Genomic DNA, 19,780 nt, shown 5'->3' on the forward strand with positions numbered 1-19,780 from the left:
AAATGAAAGAGAATGCTTCCAAAAAACTTTCAAGTAGTAAAGAAAAGAATCAATATAAACTGAGAAATAAATATAACAATGGCAACTTCTATATATTATCAATATATGTATAGACAACTATGTAATTTCTATTATACTAACTTCTAAAAATGACACATATATATCGAATTTTATATTTTAATGTATATTTTGATAAGTAATGTCATAAAATGATATTTGATAATTGACTTTAAATACATTCCAACAATAACAGCTCCTATACCCCAAGACAGCTCATGTGTGGTTTACTAAATAGTATATATTATACCAAAACAAGAATATGTATTTAGTATAATTATAAATATTTTATATGCAATAATGTTACATACTTAGTTCTAAATTAAGTCCATGTGGTTTCAATGTCTTGAATTTAAGAATCATCCTGGTCTCCAATTCAAGTAGTTTTTGAACAATTGATCCCCCATTTCCATAACTAAAAGGTTGGCCCAATACACAAAAAATTAAACTACTAGCATCACCTTTATGTTTTTCCAAAAAATGTTTAGCCACTGGACTATAGTCATTTTTATTCCTAATATCTTTTAAGTGTTCCAAAACTCGAACACGAACCATTCTTTTGGTCTGACCTATGTACCATGAATTGGAACACGAACATCCCAACAGGTATACCACTCCTGTGGATTTACAATTGAAAAAGTATCTAGCTACAAAAGGCATACCATTGATGTTAGTTACATTTAGGACCCTACTGCATACACTACACTGTCCACAGGAGAAAGTACCTACAGTATTCTTATTAATACCCACATTAAATTTCTCACTAAAATTATAGTTTAATAGCTCCTTTAGATTTTTTCCCCTTTTATATGAGAACATTATCTGTTTGGGAAAAATGTCACCAATACTTTCATCTTCACAAATAAGATACCAATATTTCCTTATGATGTTACTTACTTCTGTGGATATGGGAGAATATTTCGTGACAAAAAATAATTTGGACTCACTGGTTTTTGAAATATCTGTGTTTCTAACCCTAGGTGTAATCTTACTTGTGATTTTCCTAGCAAGTGAACTACGTCTCTCCTGTCTCAAATGGACTCTATCTTCATGTCCGGAGTGGTCTGTAATTCCAAGAATTTTATTTTTACAACTTAACAAATGGTCATTTCTATAGCCTCTCTCAAGTAGTCTAGATTCGACCTTATTTAATTCCAAATATCTCTCATCCCTATTACTTGTATGGTTAAAAATCCTTTGAAATTCACCAAAAGGAAGAGACCAAATCAGATGTTCCGGATGCATACTTTCTGCATGTAGAAACATGTTCACTGAGGTTTCTTTCCTATAGGGTCTATATCCTATGTAGTCATCATTATGGAAAAGAGTTATATCAAGAAAATTGATCTTAACTCTATCCATTTCATAAGAAAATTTTAGACCATGACCATTATTGTTCAATACATCAAAAAATTCAAGAAATTCAGACATCTCACCACTACATATTAATATGAGATCATCAATGAACCGTTTGTAAAATACTACATTATTTTGATAGAAGGAAGTAGAATAAATGTATAACTTTTCAAAATAGTCCATATATAGTATGGCATATGAGGGTGCAAAGGCAGCCCCCATTGCCGTACCTTTGATCTGAAGAAAAAAGTCCTTATTGAAACAAAAGTAGTTATGGGAAAGACAAAATTCTAACAGTAATATCAAAAAAGAAGTTCTAGGGCCATCACCCAACATTATTTGAACAGCTTCAAGTCCCCACCTTCTCTTGATGTTAGTATATAGTGCCTTCACATCTATAGTTACCCAATAATAACTATTTTCCCATTTAATCCCACTGATTTTATCTATTAGATCTTGAGTGTTAGAGATGTGAGCTGAAATTCTAGACAAATAATTTTTAAGATGAAAGTCCAAAAATATGTTAACTCTACTCAAAAAAGATTCTTTGCCTGAAACTATAGGTCTCCCTGGTGGCTTTTCTAAACTTTTGTGCACTTTCGGTAATGCATAGAAGGTCGGTGTTAAAGGTTTTTTAACATATAATTTTCCCACATCATATTGATTAAGAAAACCAAGACGCTCCCCTCTTTCCAAAAGATTTAGCAATTCACTATTGTATTCAACAATTGGATCATTCCTTAAGCAAATGTATTCATCCTGATTTTTTAACAAATCAAAAATCATTTCACAGTAGTCATTTTTATTCAGTATGACCCAGTTGCCACCTTTATCTGCACTTTTAAAAATGAAATCTGTTTTATTTTTTTTCAAATATTTAAGTGCCATCCATTCTTCTTTGTTTAAATTATAATATTTAGTCCTGTTGTTTAGACTTTCCATAAGTACTGAAATCTCCTTAAATACAACTCTAAAAAAAGTGGAAATTGCTGGCACTTTAATGTTGGGTGTGAAGGTACTTTCAGATACTATAGGTGGAACAGTGAGTTTACCATAGCCTGTAACAAACATATCACCATCAACAACATTATCAAAGACATCTTCACCAATTAAGTCAAAAGATGCATTTTCATAGTCATAAATTGATAAATTTAATAATTCATTCTCAACACTTTCAGTGATAGTGTCAGAACTATTAGTATCATACATCCCGTCATTTTCTTCAGTGCTATTATCATTCTCATTGTAAAAGAAAACTTTCAAATATAATTTCCGAATAAATTTTTTAAGGTCAAAATAAATATCACTCAAAGAGGAAAAAAACGTAGGTACAAATTTATTCCCCTTCAGTAATATTGAATTCATAGCTTGGTTAATAACCAAGCTAGATAAGTTAACCACACACAAACTATCACCATGTAAACAATTAGTGTGTGTGTTGTTCGTTGGTTTAGGAATATTCACTGAAGCAACTCATAATATCTTCTTTCCGACACTTGAGAAGAATCCCATTTAAATAATTTCATCATCCTAGCAATTGTGCCCCCAAAGAACAATTCTTCAAAAGGAGATTCAGGGTTAATGGACTCCTCTACACCAGAAAGAGAATCCAAAGATAACGGCATCAGTGAAGATTAGGACAAAGACCCCTCACCAGCCAAAGAATCCCCATCTGAAGAATCTGGAACCCTAAACCATTTAGAAGGGGTAGAATTCCAAGGTAGAGCAAGCACTGAAACCCCCTGAGGAGGCTTTAGGGCCATTAAGGCAACTAACAAACCCCTGAGTAAATTTCTGCCATTCCCTTTGAAGATCCATAGGACAGACTGAAACATGCTTCAGTCTTTGTCTTTTCTTAGAAGGACATCAGATTCTGACCCTTGGTGAGATTCAAGAAGAGACCCTAGAACTTCCTTCTTGACCAATATCTGAGGGAATCCCTCAAGGACCCTCTGAGATAATCAAACATAGTTACCCCTCAATGTCCAGAGCAGACAGTTGTCAAGGCTCAGAGGATGTGAGAAAAAGATGGATCCATGCAGGCCTCTGGCAGGGTTGCACAAGAGGTATCTGACGCAAACACTGAATGACCTGCAGAGCTATTACCTGCTTCTAGAAGGATGTCTAGTGGAGGCTGAATGACTAAAGAATTCAGCCAAGACTCCTTGGCCTTCTTCTTACCTAGTGGGAGTATCTCAGGGTTAAAGGATTCTGCCACTGTACCCTGGGATAACTGTCTAAGCCATTGGTTTTCAAGATAAACTGCCAATGAAGACAACCAGCTTCTGAGTGTCTTAGGCACTACAGATACTACAAGCGGTATGGTTATGGTAAGCACCCAAACAAAAACAACACTGTTTGTGACAATCCTTATGGGGAATCTGCCTCCTACACTGACATTTTCCCCTCTTGGATGACATGAACTCAAGGTAGTGATACAAAATACAAGACCAAGAAAGTAAATTTTAAAAAGAAATCCAAAAATAAAAAATAACTTCAAGGCTGCACTTATTTGGTGTTGCTAAATATTCAGTACAACAACAAAATGTTCAAAACAACTGGCAACAATGGCATTTGAACTGGCGGCAAAAGAATTTCAGAGTAGTTGCAAGTGTACATCCCTTTTATGCCCTACATTCTGTGCAGAGAGAATAAATGTGATGTACAGCACAAACAATCTTTTTTCAAGCTTATCTATACTAGACAAGTGATGGGCTGCCCAGAGCAGGACTTCCCTTCTATAAGGAATACTGCAACAGTGATATAGAAGGACATCATTTATGCTGCATTAGTTAAATCACCTTTGCAAAGCCAAATCACCTTTGCAAAGCCAGCCTTGACAAACTACAATGTTTTTGCTTTCATTCTTATTGGTACATCTTTAACAGGCACAAAACAAAATGACAACCGTATTATTATGTTTATCTTATATAGTGTTTCTAAATTAATTATTCCAAGTAGATTTCGCACTAAGTCTTAAAATAAGAGCATAGAAATAATAAATCTGATTGCAAGGTTCAATCAAGTAATTTGTAATTTATTCAGACTTATAGCCTTTCTCCAGCTCTTCTGGGACTTCCTCAGAGTAATATATGATTCATTTATATTTTGGTTGGTTGTTTTATAAATAACATGTCACCAGAAGTTAATATTACTCTGAGCCAGTCCTTGTTGAGTGGGATGAAAACGTTAAGTCTAAATAAATTAAGACAACAAATTACTGCTGGAAACTTGCAATTGAAGTTATGTATGCATGTATGTATGTATGTATGTATGTACATACTTATTTATTGCACATTTGTCATCATTGTGGTTAAAATAAGAACAATCATAAATAAACTTACCTGATTCTTTACTAAACTCTCCATCTGGGCATGCTACACATTCAAAGCAACACGTGGGCTCACCTTCTATAATTCCTTTTCTTGTGCCTGGTTGGCAGTCCATACTGCAATTTGAAAAAGGTACCTAAAAGACAGAAATCTAGAATAAGGCAGTTTGTTAGGGAAAAAAATAAAGCCTTTCTATACATAATATTGTACATCCCTATATTTTTATCAGTTTTTAGTTCTGTTAAGGTGTTCTGCCTCCATTTTGCCATAAAGCAGCATTTCTGTATTTTAGATCAAGCCTGGAAGTTGATGCCATAAAAATCCATGTAGTTTATCATTTTTCAGTGATGTAATGATTTCCCAGTTTCTGCCCATTCATACATTTTTACAGATAAAAAAAGAAAAAAAAATAATAATGATGTCATTTCAGCTAACTCAGAGGCCTGAAACAATGGTATTATTTGTGATGTTTAATGCTTGTTGTTACCAATGATATCAGGCATTGAAAGGGGATTTGTCAACTTAATTTACTTATTTATTAAATCCATTCCACATTTTGTAATGTTTTGCCTTATCTAACATTAATTTCCTGATTATTTTATTTGCTCTTGAATCTCTTTATGACATCATTTGTGAAATTAAATTACATGAAACAGTGTTATCAATTTTCACAGTATGTGCTATGAGGGATCTACTTCACAAGCTTGAATTTTCAAAACTTCAAACTGCAAATGGTTGAGACCATAAGATCAATGTTTTAAAACTTTGAAATTGTAATAAAAAAAATGTTAAATTTTTGCAGTGGGGCAAGCCCTCGGCACACCCACACCCCCTGCTACATAAATATACCAACTCCAAGATTGCACTACAGTGAGAAAAATGGCAAATTTGCCGTTCTGTGTTGTACGGTGATCTCCATTCAAAATGTTGAAGCTTTGAGCTTATGAAGGGAATCCACTATGAGACATTATTTTTTTATTTCATAAGGCTTTCCCTAAATTCCTGCCTGGTCACAGAACTTTTGGCTGTTTTGTTCTCATATACCTGTGTTTGTAAACACCTGTTTTTTTTTTCCCTGGGTTGGGAGGGTGGCCTAATGGTTAAGGTGTTTGCCTTGCAAACACAAGGTGCAGGGTTTGAGTCTCACAAGGGATAATTGGCTAGGCTTAAAAATGGCTCGAAAGGGCAGTTAGCCTAGTACTAACCTATGAACCTATGAACCTATGAAGAAGCAGCCAGATCTTGTCATTATTCACAAGGATACTGTTTGAGAACATTTTCTTTTGTCTAACTTTAATTTCATAACTGATTATTTTACTTTTGTAGCTTTTTATGCCATTATTTGTGCAATTAACTCACATTAATCAGTTTTATCATATTTCACTTTATATGCTGTGAAACTTATTTTTTTTACTGCATAAGACTTTCTCCAAATTCCTTTGTGACTGATCATATAGCAATTTTAGCTGTTTTGCTCTCATATAAAAGTATTTGTAAACATGTCTGTTTCCCCCTGAAGAAGCAGCCAAATTGTGTCATCAATCAAACAGATACAATCTGGGAACACTTGACTGACATTTTAATTGCCATGGTGTTTTCCGGGAACAGTCTTGTAGGCCTGATGAACATTTTATCACTACTCCTTTAAGAAAACATCCGTGTTCATTTTTGAGTAATGTTATGCTTGAATGAAATTTTAGTTACTTTGTGAATTCTGTAAAGATTGAAAGTAGTATCTCATAACCGAGAGAGCCAATTAAAGGTAATGATCACTTTTCAAAATGTGAAGAAGGTATGAAATGACACTGCTCAGAAAAGATATTGGATAAAGATATTGGACAGATTTCAAAAGTATTTCCTCCTTTGGGTGAATACTTTACAGTTTGGCAAAGGCTAGTTATAATAAGCTAGAAATGCCACGTAATGAGCCAGAAAAGTTATTCACATCTTTCTGGGAAGTCTTATGGGTGGGGATGTGGTGGTACAAAGCTATCCATGTAAACTATTAAGTTTGGCTTAAGAAATTGCTAATAGTAAATTAGCATTTCTCTTAAAAACAGAATTATAAATATTTTACCCCATCTAGCTGAACTCAGCTTTCTATCAGATGTAAGATATAAACATTTCTGGACAACTCCAAGTCACACTGATTGAGCCCTGCCTCAGTAATTACAGTAATACAATGATGAAATATTGTAACAATATTCCCTGTTTACTCATTTTATTTTGGATATTTATGCACAAAATATTACAATTTGATTTTTATGTGATCTTCGTGTATAGCTTTGCTTAATAAAAATGATATCAGAGTTCATAGGTTCATAGGTGTTTACTAGGCTAATGACCAAAAGGGCCTTTTTAGGCCTAGCCATGCATCCCAAATCTCTGATGAGTTCTGATACCCTTGATAAGTGTAAGCATGGGCCTAGGAGATGAACCATTTACAGGTTACCTGTTTGCATCAGAGACATAGGTGCCAAACCAGGGATAATTTTCCTGTTTCCTATCCAATTGTCCAAGTTGCACTTAAATTGGGTTAGGGAGGAACTCTGCTTCACATAGATGGGGAGCCTGTTCCATAGAAGGGATAGTCTCTGGGATACACACCTATCTCTCCAGTAGGTCCTATTTATATCACAGGAAAGGTTTAACTCTTTGGAATGGGTAATTCTGGTACTGTTTGTTTTGTGGATATGCAGGAAGTCCATCATAGTAGGGTCTGACAATGCCCTGTATGCCAGGCATAGATATCCCCTCAAAAGCCTGTAGAGACAGAATATAGGGATGGGGCCTTGAGGTGGTCTGCATAAGACATATTAATTAATATATGTATTATTTTAGTGAAGAACCTCTGTGGACATTCCGGTTGCTGGATATGCCTGGTTATGTACATACCAAAGGGGGCATTGTACTCAATAATAGGTCAGATGAATGCCGAATACAGTGGAACAATGACTTCCTTGGACTTAGATGCCATACCTTTGTTTATAAGTTGCACAACATAGAATGATTTCCTCACCACTGTAGACATGTGATGAACAAAGGCTAGATTACTACTTATGTGTGTCCCTAATTTCCTGACTACTGGGTCAACTCTAAGGAGTGTGTTGTCAATATGATAGTTACCAGGGACGGATTACTTCTCAAAGGATACTATTATGCATTTTTTTGGCATTTAGTTTTAGTCCGTGACTCTGACACCAGTTGTTTGTCTGTGTCAGCCCCTCCTGGAGAATATTTGTGATCGTGTGAGATTCAATGGCAGCTCTTAATTTGCAATCATCTGCAAATTTAGTCAGCCAGAGACCACTGACATTGGCCTTGACTTCTGAGAAGTAAATGCCAAAAAGTAGCGGTCCAAGGACTGATCCCTGAGGGACTCCACTTGTGACTGGCCTCTTTCTAGAGGTGGACTTCCCAATTCTAACTTCCTGGGTCCTATCTGTGAGCCAGTTGACTATCCACTGGGTGACATATGGGTTTGTACCTAACCTCATGAGTTCATCAACAATGCCCGAGTGGGGTATTGTGTCAAATGCTTTGGCCAGGTCAAGGTAGGCAGTGTGAATGATTTTGCCCTCATCCATTGCTTCGGTGACTTTCTCAAAGAAGTCCACCAGGTTGAGTAGGCATGCTCTGCCCTTTATCAAACCAAACTGGGTTGGGTCTAGTGTCTGGAGGTTTACTATACCTGTGTTGATCATCTCCATTATACTTTTTTCCATGGCTTTATATACAAGACTAATGAGACTTATGGGTCTGTAGTTTCTATGGTCTGTAGATGGCCCACCTTTGTGCAGAGGGATGACTGTTGCATTTTTCCATTCATAAGGCACAAAGCCTATTTGGAAGCTACGGTTAAATAGTAATTCCAGAGGCCCAGATAATCTATTGTTTATATTTGTTTATTTATCTAATGTTTCATGCTATTTAGAAGGCATCCTGGGATATTGTCTGGGCCCACTGATGCAGTGTTCTTGGTCTTAGAGAGAGCATTAAGGACCTGTTCCCTAGTGATAGTAGTGGGAGGTATATTTGAATATATTATCGAAAGGAAGGTTGAGGGGGAGAGAGGAGTAAAGTTGGATCTGAATTTATCAGCCAAGAGGTTTGCTATATCTTCTGGGCCAGTACAGGTGGCTCCATTTACAATGAACTCTGCACACAATTGTGTATTGCCTTTGAGGTTGTGGACATAGCTAAAGAATGCTTTGTGGTTGTTCTTGGCCTGGGATGCCAAACTTACCTCAAATTTGGCTTTGGTAGACTTTATTTGTCCTGTGAGATGTTTGTTTAGTTTAATGAGAGTACTTTTATCCTGCTGGGTGCTGCCCCTCTTAATTTTTGTCATGATTTTCTTCCTCCTGTTATACATCCAATTGATTTTGTGATTCCACCAGGGTGGCTTGTTTTTTGAGTTAGTTCTGTACTTCTTTCTGGTGGGTATAGCTGCCTCTATACAGCTATTAACATGCTTGTACAGGGTTTCTATAAACAGTTCTGCATAGGCAGAAGTGTTGTCAGTGTTTATACGGCCTTCAAATGTTGGCAGGTTCTCACTTAATAGCAGGAGGTTAGCTTTAGAATAGTTCCTGAATATTCCCAGTTTAGCCGGGGGTCCAGGTTTTATTTTTACTTTAATGGAGCTCATTTTGTGGTCTGACCTTACCAGGGAAGGCATTACAGTAAGGGGTGTGCAGCACTCTCCCATATTAGTGAGGATCAGATCCAGTATAGTTGCACCCCTAGTTGGTGTATTGACTATCTGGTCCAGGGAGTTTGTGTTTACAAAATCCAGGAATCTCTGTGCATGTACATTTGATGTTGTATAGGATTCCCAGTTAGTAGTGGGGTAATTAAAGTCAATCATAAATATGGTATTGGGTTGGATGGTTAGTGTTTCTGATAAGTTTAAATACATGGTATGGGTTTCCTGGGTCATAGAGGGGGACCTATTGCTTGCAAGGAAGTGGTACTGGATTTTACCTATTGTGATTTGAACATGGAGCAGCTGAAGTGCATTGTCCTGTTTGACTACCTTTGAAGTATATTTATTTTTTATGTAAATAGACACCTTCACCTTTAGTCCCTGCCTGTGAAGTAGCTGGTTTAAATGTGTGGAAGGCATTATAACCCTGCACTGTTGGTGTGCTGTCTGTGGCTTTAAACCACATCTCTGAGACTGCACAGACAACAACATTCTCTAGGGTAAAGAGAGCTTCCAGGGAGTGGAGTTTTTTGTTTAGGCCCCGAACACTGAGCAGTAATACCTTTAGATTTTCTTGGTTTTGATTTGCTATGTCAGAAGTACTTTTAGTTTGACATTGCATGAAAAAGGCACTATGGGGGAAGACAATGTTTTAGCTAATATTCAAAAGCCTAGAGGGGAGAGGTGCAGACCATCCCTGGCAAAGCAGCTGGTGTCAGTTTATAAAGACATGACATATGCCTCTCCTACTCAAATATTTATTTACCCTTTTCTGACTGCAGTGGCAGCTGGTGACTTCAAATCGAAGGGGGATTGCAGGAGACAGCGGAATGGGTGGGGCTAATGGGAAGGGGTGCGGCCAACTAGAAAGAGGAGGAGCTATGCTCAAAACTATAAAAACTGGAACTTTAATTAAATATGCTGCCCTGGGTGCCAAACTGTCATTATGAGAGTCCAATCAAGACAAAATGAAGTGTAGAAGAAAAAAATATATTTCAATGCATTGGCTGCATGACAGCTTACTTAATATCTAGATGGAAACAAAAAGATTGTGAGGCATGAAAAAATAAATTACTTTTTAAATACATTACTGGATTGCCAGTCAAAATCAAGTACAAGACAAACAAGCAGCACTCATCTCAAACCACTTCTCTTTGCACTGCAGTTCTAATTATAATTTATATTCATGTTTATAAAAAGTACCAAGTAACATGCTGAAAGTAGCAATGATACACCCACTTGTAAAAATATTTCTTATCGAAAAAAGACCTGCTGCCTGACAACTATCTACTTGTTTCATTGGGAAAACATGATCAAAGTAAAAAATTAACAGCAAACAAGAAACAAGCTCAATATACATTTCTTAAAGGATTACTGCACAGGTTATGGACCAGACATGATAGATTGGCATTCTGTTTAGTTTACGGGTAAAGCCTGCAAAGATGACGGCAAGGCTCCAACAAAGCTTCTTAAAATACTGTAATCCTGTCCTTTATTACAAATACATATCCATTTCAATAGCCAAGACTTATATGTTATCTAGCTATGTAAGTATTCGCTGCATGGCAACAACAAAAAGGCTTTCAGTGTTGGTAATTCTTTAACAGTAAGCTTACCTGCATCTTACAATCTCAGACAAACTTACCTGATGGTCATGAAATCATTGCTACTTAAACATAGAGCAACAGGCACTTTCTGAATAATAAGAAGCATAATCAACCATATAAAATATGACAGAAAACCAGAACATTCTGCAAAATCAAGCAAGACAGATGAAAAGCCACTGTAGTACTTGTGTCTACCTTGGATGGGGGGGGGGGTACTCTGCACACTTACACTGCATAACTGCCCCTTGCTTTGCTTGGACAAATCCAGAGTCACTACATGGGGGAGTGGGGTGCAACATGTATGTCACAACTTGAAATGTCTCTGGCTGACTGTAATGGCCCTGACACATTTCATACCTCTCAACCTCATGAAGAAATCTGGACAAAGTCAGGCCCAAAATTAAGGACAATGCAAGTAGATTAGTATGAATTTTCTGAAGGGTATGAAATCTGAAATTGAAATGTCTGTCATTATTTTCTTACTTCAGTCTTTAATGATTTGCCACTAATTTGCCAAAAAAACACAATTTTATGAAAAATGGACAAAAAATGTGATGTAAAAATATAAAATAGCCACACAATACAGCTGGGAACCTGTCAAAGAAGCACTTTTTAATATTAGCACTGTTAGCTTGAGCAGCTGACAAAATAAACTAATCTACTTGCATTTCTGAAATAAAAGCATCTCCCCCAAGAAACTATCATTTTAGGTGATTTCAATATTGACTGGCACTCCTGTTCTGGCAACCATCCAACCCATCATGTAAACCTTCATGGCTTCACTCAACTAGTCCAGTCACCAACCAGGATAAATAAAAACTCCAGCAAGCACACTACCCTGGATTGGATATTAGTCAGTAAGAGCCCCCAGTCATATATAACAGACTGCTTATCAGATAGCCTCAGTGATCACTCCCCAACATTCCTACACAAAAAATACCTATACCAAGCTAAACCTGTCATCTACCATCAAATATGTAAAAAACTAAACTTTAACCCACTCACATTCATCTCATCCCTGAAAGAATGTAACTGGCATCCTCTAAAGTTCCTCAGTCTTGATGACACAATTGAATTTTTTTAATTCTACCTTCCTGAGCATCCTTAATTACCATGCCCCCATAAGACTTTCCAGAATCAAAGCAAAACCCTCCCCATGGCTACAGAAAACCACTAAGTCAGAAATGAAAAACAGGGATAAAGCCTGGGAGCACTGGCGCAAAACCAACACCCCCTCAACTAGACAGAAATTCCTAGAACTACGCAATAGAGTAAAAAAGCTAATAAAACAGGACAAATTCCAATACTGCCAGTCTGCTCTAGACTCCTCCCAACTCAGCCCCAAACAGTTCTGGTCCTCCATAAACTCCATCCTCCACCCAGGTAAAGTCAGTACCCTTCCTCCTAACATCACTCACTCCTCAGAAAATATTGCTACCTCATTCAACACACACTTCACACAAACCATATTAAACAACACAACTCCCCTCCCCTCCAACCCACACCTTCAACTAGTAATCTCCCCACTGCCTTCTCTTTTTCTCCTGTACCTACCTCCAACATAAAAAAAACTCTTAACTAAACTTAAGCCCACCAAATTAGCAGCAGACAACCTCCCAAGTGAATACCTACAAATTGCAGCTGATGCTCTGGCCTACCCAATATCCATCTTGATTAACCGATCTCTGTCAGAAAGTTATGTTCCCACACTGTGGAAAATATCACATATAATTCCCCTCCACAAAGGCGGACTCTCCACAGAACTAACCAATTACTGCCCCATAGCTATTCTCTCTCCACTCTCAAAAATACTAGAGAGATGCATACACTCTCAGGTCTCAGACTACCTCCTTACTAACAACTTCCTTTCCAATACTCAGCATGGTTTCCAACCAAACCATAGTACCACCACTGCCTTACTCTCCTTTACTAACACTATCCTTCAGCATAAAAACAATGGTTATCTCTCCTCTGCTACTTTCCTAGACCTATCTAAAACATTTGACATGGTCCCACACAAACAACTTATCTCTGTCCTCAATAACCTATCCTTCCCACAATCAGTCACCAACTGGTTTCAGAGTTACCTGTCTGACCGCCAACAATCCGTTGTATGGCAGAATGACATATCTCCCCAACTACCTGTCTCCATAGGGGTTCCCCAAGGATCCATCCTTGGACCCCTACTCTTCTCTGTTTTCACCAATAATCTAGCCTCTGCCACCAAACATGGCACACTCATACAATACGCAGAGGACTCAGCCATCATCTGCTCAGCCCAGTCCCTAGCAAAACTGCAAAAAGTCACACAGGAAGCCTTTTCCACTGTTGAAACTTGGTTATCCGATGCTCAATTAATACTCAACCCAAACAAAACTAAACTACTCATCTTCCAACCCACCAAACATACTCAAAACAACTCTCACTTTAACATCACAGCAAAAGACAACACCACTATATACCCAACTGAACACACCAAATTGCTAGGACTGGAAATAGACAATAAACTAAAATTTGACATTCACATATCCATGACCATAACAAAATCCACAAAAAACTAGGAGCGTTATACAGAAATAAGCAACTTCTCACCAAAGCAACAAAGATTTCAATAGCAAATTCCCTCCTTATCTCCACCCTACCTTATGCCTCTCCAATATATACCAACCTAAGGCAATGTGATCTAAACAAGTTAGAGGCCTGATACAACAAAATCACCAAATTCGCCACAGGGGCATCCTACCGTAGTCACCACTGTCTCTCACTTGCTGAACTGGGCTGGCTTGAACTCCCTCACCTCCTTCAATGGTATCAACTCTCACTCGCCCACAAACTAGTAAACCATCCACTAAATGTCCCATCCCTCCAGAATCTACTTCAACCCTATCGCACCACCAGACCACTAAGATCCAGCAACAAAAATCACTTGCAGATCACTAAAGCCAATAACTCTGCTGGTGAAGCACTATTCTCAAGCGCCATAGCCAAATTATGGAACTCCCTCCCACCCACAATTACCTCCGTACCATCATGCACCCACTTCAAAACTTTACTTAAAGCACACCTAAAAACATGCTGGCTATGCCCTTGCAACTCCCACTCTAATATCACCCACCCCCATCCAACCACTACCTTTCTTTCCACTCCACTAACTACCTTGATTATAGCAAGCTCAGATGCTCATAAACTAATAAATAAATTATACAGCATGAACTTCTTATTGTAACATTTGTTAATGTCTGTTATGTACTTCACAGATAGATTCTAGTTGTCTACTGATGTACTATGTTCTTCATCTGTAAATATGTTGTAAGTAATATCTATGTAAATTGTTGATTGCTGTGTAATCCAATGTATCTACTGTCTGTTTTAACTGTGGAGCTTTTCTCCCCGGGCCACCGCTGAAAATGGACCTACGTCCAGTCGGACACTCCCGATCAACATATAGAAATAAATAAATAAATAAATAAATAAAAAGTAATCTATAACTCTGATTATTACAGTTATTTATTAATTGTAAACCCTCCATGTTTTCTTCCAAAATTTACATTTTGCGGAGGGATTAGAGGGATGGCAACATTTTGAGCCAAAATTGGGGACAGTTGAGATGTCTGGATATGCCCAATTCTATAAAACAATTTGCACGTACCTCTCAACCTATTAATGCAGGAAATCTGGACAATGCCAAATATACTGGGGGAACATACAAACAGTACTAAAAATTGCTCTTGTATAAACTTAGTTGATAGAACAGGTCTTGCTTTAGCATGCATTTTTCTGAAGGTTATGAAGTATGAAACCCAATGTCTGTCATTATTTAGTGACTTAATTCCTAAATGATTTGCCAGAAAACCACAAGTTTTATAAGGAACAAACCAAAAATAAGAAGCAAAAAATCTATTCATTCTGTGAAAATCTGGACAGTTGAGAGGTATAGTTCAGCTGAGCCAGGGCTGTCTCAGTTTGCCATCCTTCCCCCTCACAAAATCATGGTCGAATGGAGCCACCCCCTGCAACTATTCCAATGTCCCATTACTTGGCTATTTTGCCCCATTTACCATAAACACTGCAATGTGCATACTGCTTTACTTCTACGATGATTTAGATTTTATTTGAAAGTTTTATTTTGTATTTTACAGCACAAACACTAAAACATCTGCTAAACAAAGCAATGCAGTCTCACAGCAAAATAGACTTAGCATTAAAACTATGCCCTTGAAACTCACATTCATTGAAACAGCAGTCAAATCCACATTCAAAGAAAATACATTTGGGTAGTATAAAGATTAACTTTGGGCTGTTTTCAAATGATAGGCCCCTTGCACACAAAACATACATGTGTTGTGTGATACACCTTCCTGATTGTATTAAATTATATTCCTTGTGTAATACAGTACAGTTGTTAGAGGGTGTTTTAAATTTATTGTTTTGAACATTTTTCCAGTAAACAATGAAACAAAATGCATGCACCAATAATGATAAAACTGCCCAACTGAGAAAATTTCCATTATAAAAAAAGTCTACTCAAACTTATACAATACACCAGTATCAGTAAATATGCACAATCTCTGCAGAAGTAAGTCATCTAAATAATTCCACATTAAAGAGATCTGTAACTAATGAAGAGGTTGCTGCTAGTTAGTATCTTCGCCAAAGAGGACATTTTCAGTACGGCAGCATCCACCCCGTGGGGAGTAGAACCCACAGCTTTCTGCATCAAAAGCAAGTATGTAACCTGTTGTGCTATTAACAATGCAAGCAGACTCAGTATAAGCAGCACTAAACTTCTCTTCCCCTGCAGCTTTCACCTCCTTGTAAAATCTACTCAATACTCAACTGTATCTCAACTTTGCAGCACAACAAATCTGGAAAAAGCCAAAATTTATTGGGGGGGGGGACAAAAGCCCAAAAACCAGGGACACAAATATTGCTTGTATAATCTTGGAAAGTTGGTAGAATAAAATGCTGTATTACCACCATACATTTTATTGCCCAGTCTTGAATCCAGATCCCTGTGCAAAACAGTCAGAACAACATACCACTATGCCAAAACAGCTGCTTTGTGAACAGAGGAAGACTTAAGCTTAAATGGCTATCATTTAGTGAATTCAGTTCTCACTATAGCTGTCAACCTCTTAGCACAAAACATCTGGACAAACCCAGTAATGGGGGAATACAGCCCTCAGACATATCCAGTGAATTCAGTTCTTGCCATAGCTCTCAACCTTAGCACAGAAAACCTGGACGAAGCCAATAATGGGGGAATAAAGTCCCAAAAATAGGGACAAATTTCAAATATTCATCTTATAAACTTAGAAAATTGCTAGAATAAAAGGTTTTGTGTTACTATGTACTTTCTGAAGAGTATGAAGTCTGAAATTCAAATGTCTGTCAATTTTATTTATTTAACATCTGTTAACCAGGAAAGTCTGATGAAACAAAAAACTATTTTCAGCAGAGGCCCAGGGAGAAATACTGCAGACATGTCTTTGTAACATGGGAGGACACCAGAGCAAACCCACGGAGGAGATGCAGACTCCACACAGAAGGCACCCCAGCCAAGAATCAAACCAGAAAACCTCTAGCTGTGAGGCAACGCAACCACTGCACCATCAAAGCAAACTCACACAGGACATGCAGACTCCACACAGAAGGTACCCTAGCCAAGAATCAAACCTGAGAACCAGCAGTTGTGAGGCAACAATGCTACCACTGTACCATCAAATATCTCAGATTTTAAGTATTCAGAAACCACGGATGTTAAGAGGAACAGAACAGAACAAAATATGAGGCAAAAATCTGCAAAATTTCACAAATGGTGGTGGGTAGGGAATTCAGGCTCTTGTTACCTGCACTCAAGGTACAGGTTTCAAGTGTGATCTCTAACCACCACCAGATTACATGTTCACCCTAGCCACTGCAATTGGGGCATTTACACACACACCCTACCTGCCATGCATCCATCCATGATCTATTCAAATAAACCAGCCATACGCCACCTGAAGTCATGTTGTGCTCAATAATCTACATCCAGTCAAAGTAATGGTCCCATGCATCCTTTATAGCCAATCCCTGATGTCAATGGTCCCACGAGAGAGAACATGTCCTTCCCAGCCTGCAGACGTCGCAGTCCGAATCCTTTCCAGGCTATGCAGATAACTGCATAGACTTCTGTGATATCTGGAGTGAAATGTTGAGCAGTAAATTCAGAATGCTGATGAGACAGTGTGGGATTTTGTGCACATGCTCCAGACTGCTTCACTAGCAGTCTGACATTGGGAAAATGCGCGAGGGCGCATGCGCGATTTTCGGGACTCGCTTTTATTTTATTTTCATTTTTGTTTTACTTTTTATTTTACAGCTGGGAGGGCTGCAGTCCTGCAGTCCGATAGCACAAGCCACCCATGGTGGACTGGGATAGTCCAGCTAGGTTAGTGGCCTATTTTCAGGAGAGATCCAAGGTAATATTAGGTTAATTAACATACTCTTTCTGACAAGTTGGGGGGATATTTTATATCCACCTAGTCTATCACCAATTTAGAGAACTGGGACCACAGTTTAATATCTCATTTGAAAGGCAGCACAAAAAGGAGTGCAGCAACCCTTAACTCTGCTCATTAACATCAGAAATCTAGTTATATGGACTGGGAATGGAGAGATGAAGGGTCTGAATGGAAAGATGATAAACCAGGAAGCAAGCAAAGGAGAGTAGTATTGCTGGAATTGAATTAATCCTCAAGTTGTGGTGAGTACCTTCATGAGGTGGTCCCTATTTTTCACAAAATCTCACTAAGATGACACTGATATATAGACTATATTTTATATAGCTTATATCATGGACAGAAATGGGTTAAAAGATAAAAAAGCTGGATGCACAAGACCTAGAATAAAAAAGTGCCTAATTTTTGTAGGTGCACTGGTACCAGGACTGGAAAAAAAATCACATTGCAGAATCATCTAGATACAGAAACATTCCTGCAATGAGGCTAGGCCAGGTCCCAGGGGAGGACCCCCCCATTGTAGAAGGAAGTAGCAGTCCACAAAAATCACAAAAACTGATAAGCCAAAAAAGAGTCATAAAGATGATAGAGTAGACTATTGAGGACAAGAAATAAATTATGCATTATTACTATTATGCAAGAAGCTCAGAATTTCCAGACAGAAGATATACAAAAAGACTAGCAATAAAATTAGAGGAAAGAAAATACATCCACAAGAAAAAACTGTCAGAAGCTTCAAATAAAAATGTGTGTTTATTAATACAACAGAATTATGAAAAACATTAAATACATACCAGGAAACCTCAAGTTAGTTGGAAAAAGAAGTGACTGAGGAAGTGCAAAAATATACAGAACAAAATCTAGAGACTTTTGAAAAGTATAAAAAGAAATATGGACATGAGAAAGGAAGATGATATATCTGATATGGTACAATATTTATGCAAAGGAGAAAGCCAAATTAATCACTACAAAAAAGGCAGTCCCAAAGATATTCAAAGAGAAATACAGGCAAAGGCATCCAAATATGGAAAATTTCACAATAATAAAAACAAATCACAAACAGGGAGCATAGAACATAAGATTAGTAAAGTAGAAGTAAAAACAAATATAAGTTGAAGTTACAGAATACTTGTGAAGTGAAGGATTTAGTGTACAAAGTCCCAACATGGGTTACATCACAGTATGATGGAACAACGAGTCCTCGGAGTAAGGAGAAACAAGAGGAGCAGGAGACATCTGAAGAAAAAATATGGACATGGGAAAGAAAAAGATATTTAATATGGTGCAATATATATACAAAGGAGAAAGCAAAACTAATTAATACAAAAAGAGCAGCACCAAAGAAATTTGAAAAGAAATTTAGGCAAAGACACCCAGTCATGTACAATTTTACAATACAAAAAATAAGAAAACAAAGAGGAATAGTAGAAAAGAAAATTAGTAATGGAGAAGTTAAAGAAATAGAAATTGAGGTTATGGATTACCTGCAAAGTGAAGGAATTAGTGTAGAAAATCTAACTCAGAAAACATCACAGCAGGTAGACCAATGGATCCCCAAATTACCCAGTGGAGCGGGAAAACATCCGAGCAATTACTGTATGAAGATACTTTATAGTCTTCCATAGGAAACCAGTACAAATATTCAGTTGGAGTTGCACAGCAAGGGAAGGAACAGTACACTGTAGCAACTGTGATGCAGTTAATGTTGTGGAGTGACAGGCCAATGAGTTCCCATATGAAACAGCAATAGATGATACAGGATGAAACTAAAGAGAACATGGCACAGAAAGATGCTCTGGAACTTATAGAATGTCCACAGGAAATAGAGAACAAAGACTGTGCCCTCAGTTTAGAAGAAAATTATATAAGATAAGAGAAGAGTTGCTTGCTTTAATAGAGATGGGCAGACATATTAAAATCAATGAAAGAAATAGACTGCAAAATGTCAATAAAATCCAAAAAGTTAGAAGTTTGATAAAACAAATGAACACAGTAATTAGGACTATCCATAGAGTTTCATGCAATATAACAGAAGTAAATAGGATATATTACTGTGCAGCTAAATTAATAACAGATAAAGTCGTAACACAAAAACACAGGGTAGTAAGGGAAAGGAAGGGAAGAAATCGAATGCCATTATGGAAGTACTTTATAGAGAAGATTATAAAGCAATTAATACGAGAAGTGTCACTGTCAGAAGAGTGTAGAAGAGGGAACAGA

General features: G+C 37.4%; 1 protein-coding gene across 1 annotated transcript in view; it reads right to left on the bottom strand.

Moving 5' to 3' along the window:
* The window catches only part of LOC122803435 (extracellular calcium-sensing receptor-like), a 247,814-nt gene extending 242,935 nt beyond the window's left edge, over nucleotides 1–4,879 (bottom strand). The window contains exon 1 of the mRNA XM_044073049.1: nucleotides 4,758–4,879. Within this exon, the coding sequence (XP_043928984.1) occupies nucleotides 4,758–4,860 (103 nt within the window). The 5' untranslated portion in view covers nucleotides 4,861–4,879. The remainder of the gene's footprint in view (nucleotides 1–4,757) is intronic.
* Nucleotides 4,880–19,780: the final 14,901 nt, after the last annotated feature.

The sequence above is a fragment of the Protopterus annectens genome, chromosome 5.part1 (assembly GCF_019279795.1).
Source record: "Protopterus annectens isolate FY-2018-M chromosome 5.part1, PAN1.0, whole genome shotgun sequence".
In the NCBI taxonomy this organism is placed as follows: Eukaryota; Metazoa; Chordata; order Ceratodontiformes; family Protopteridae; genus Protopterus; species Protopterus annectens.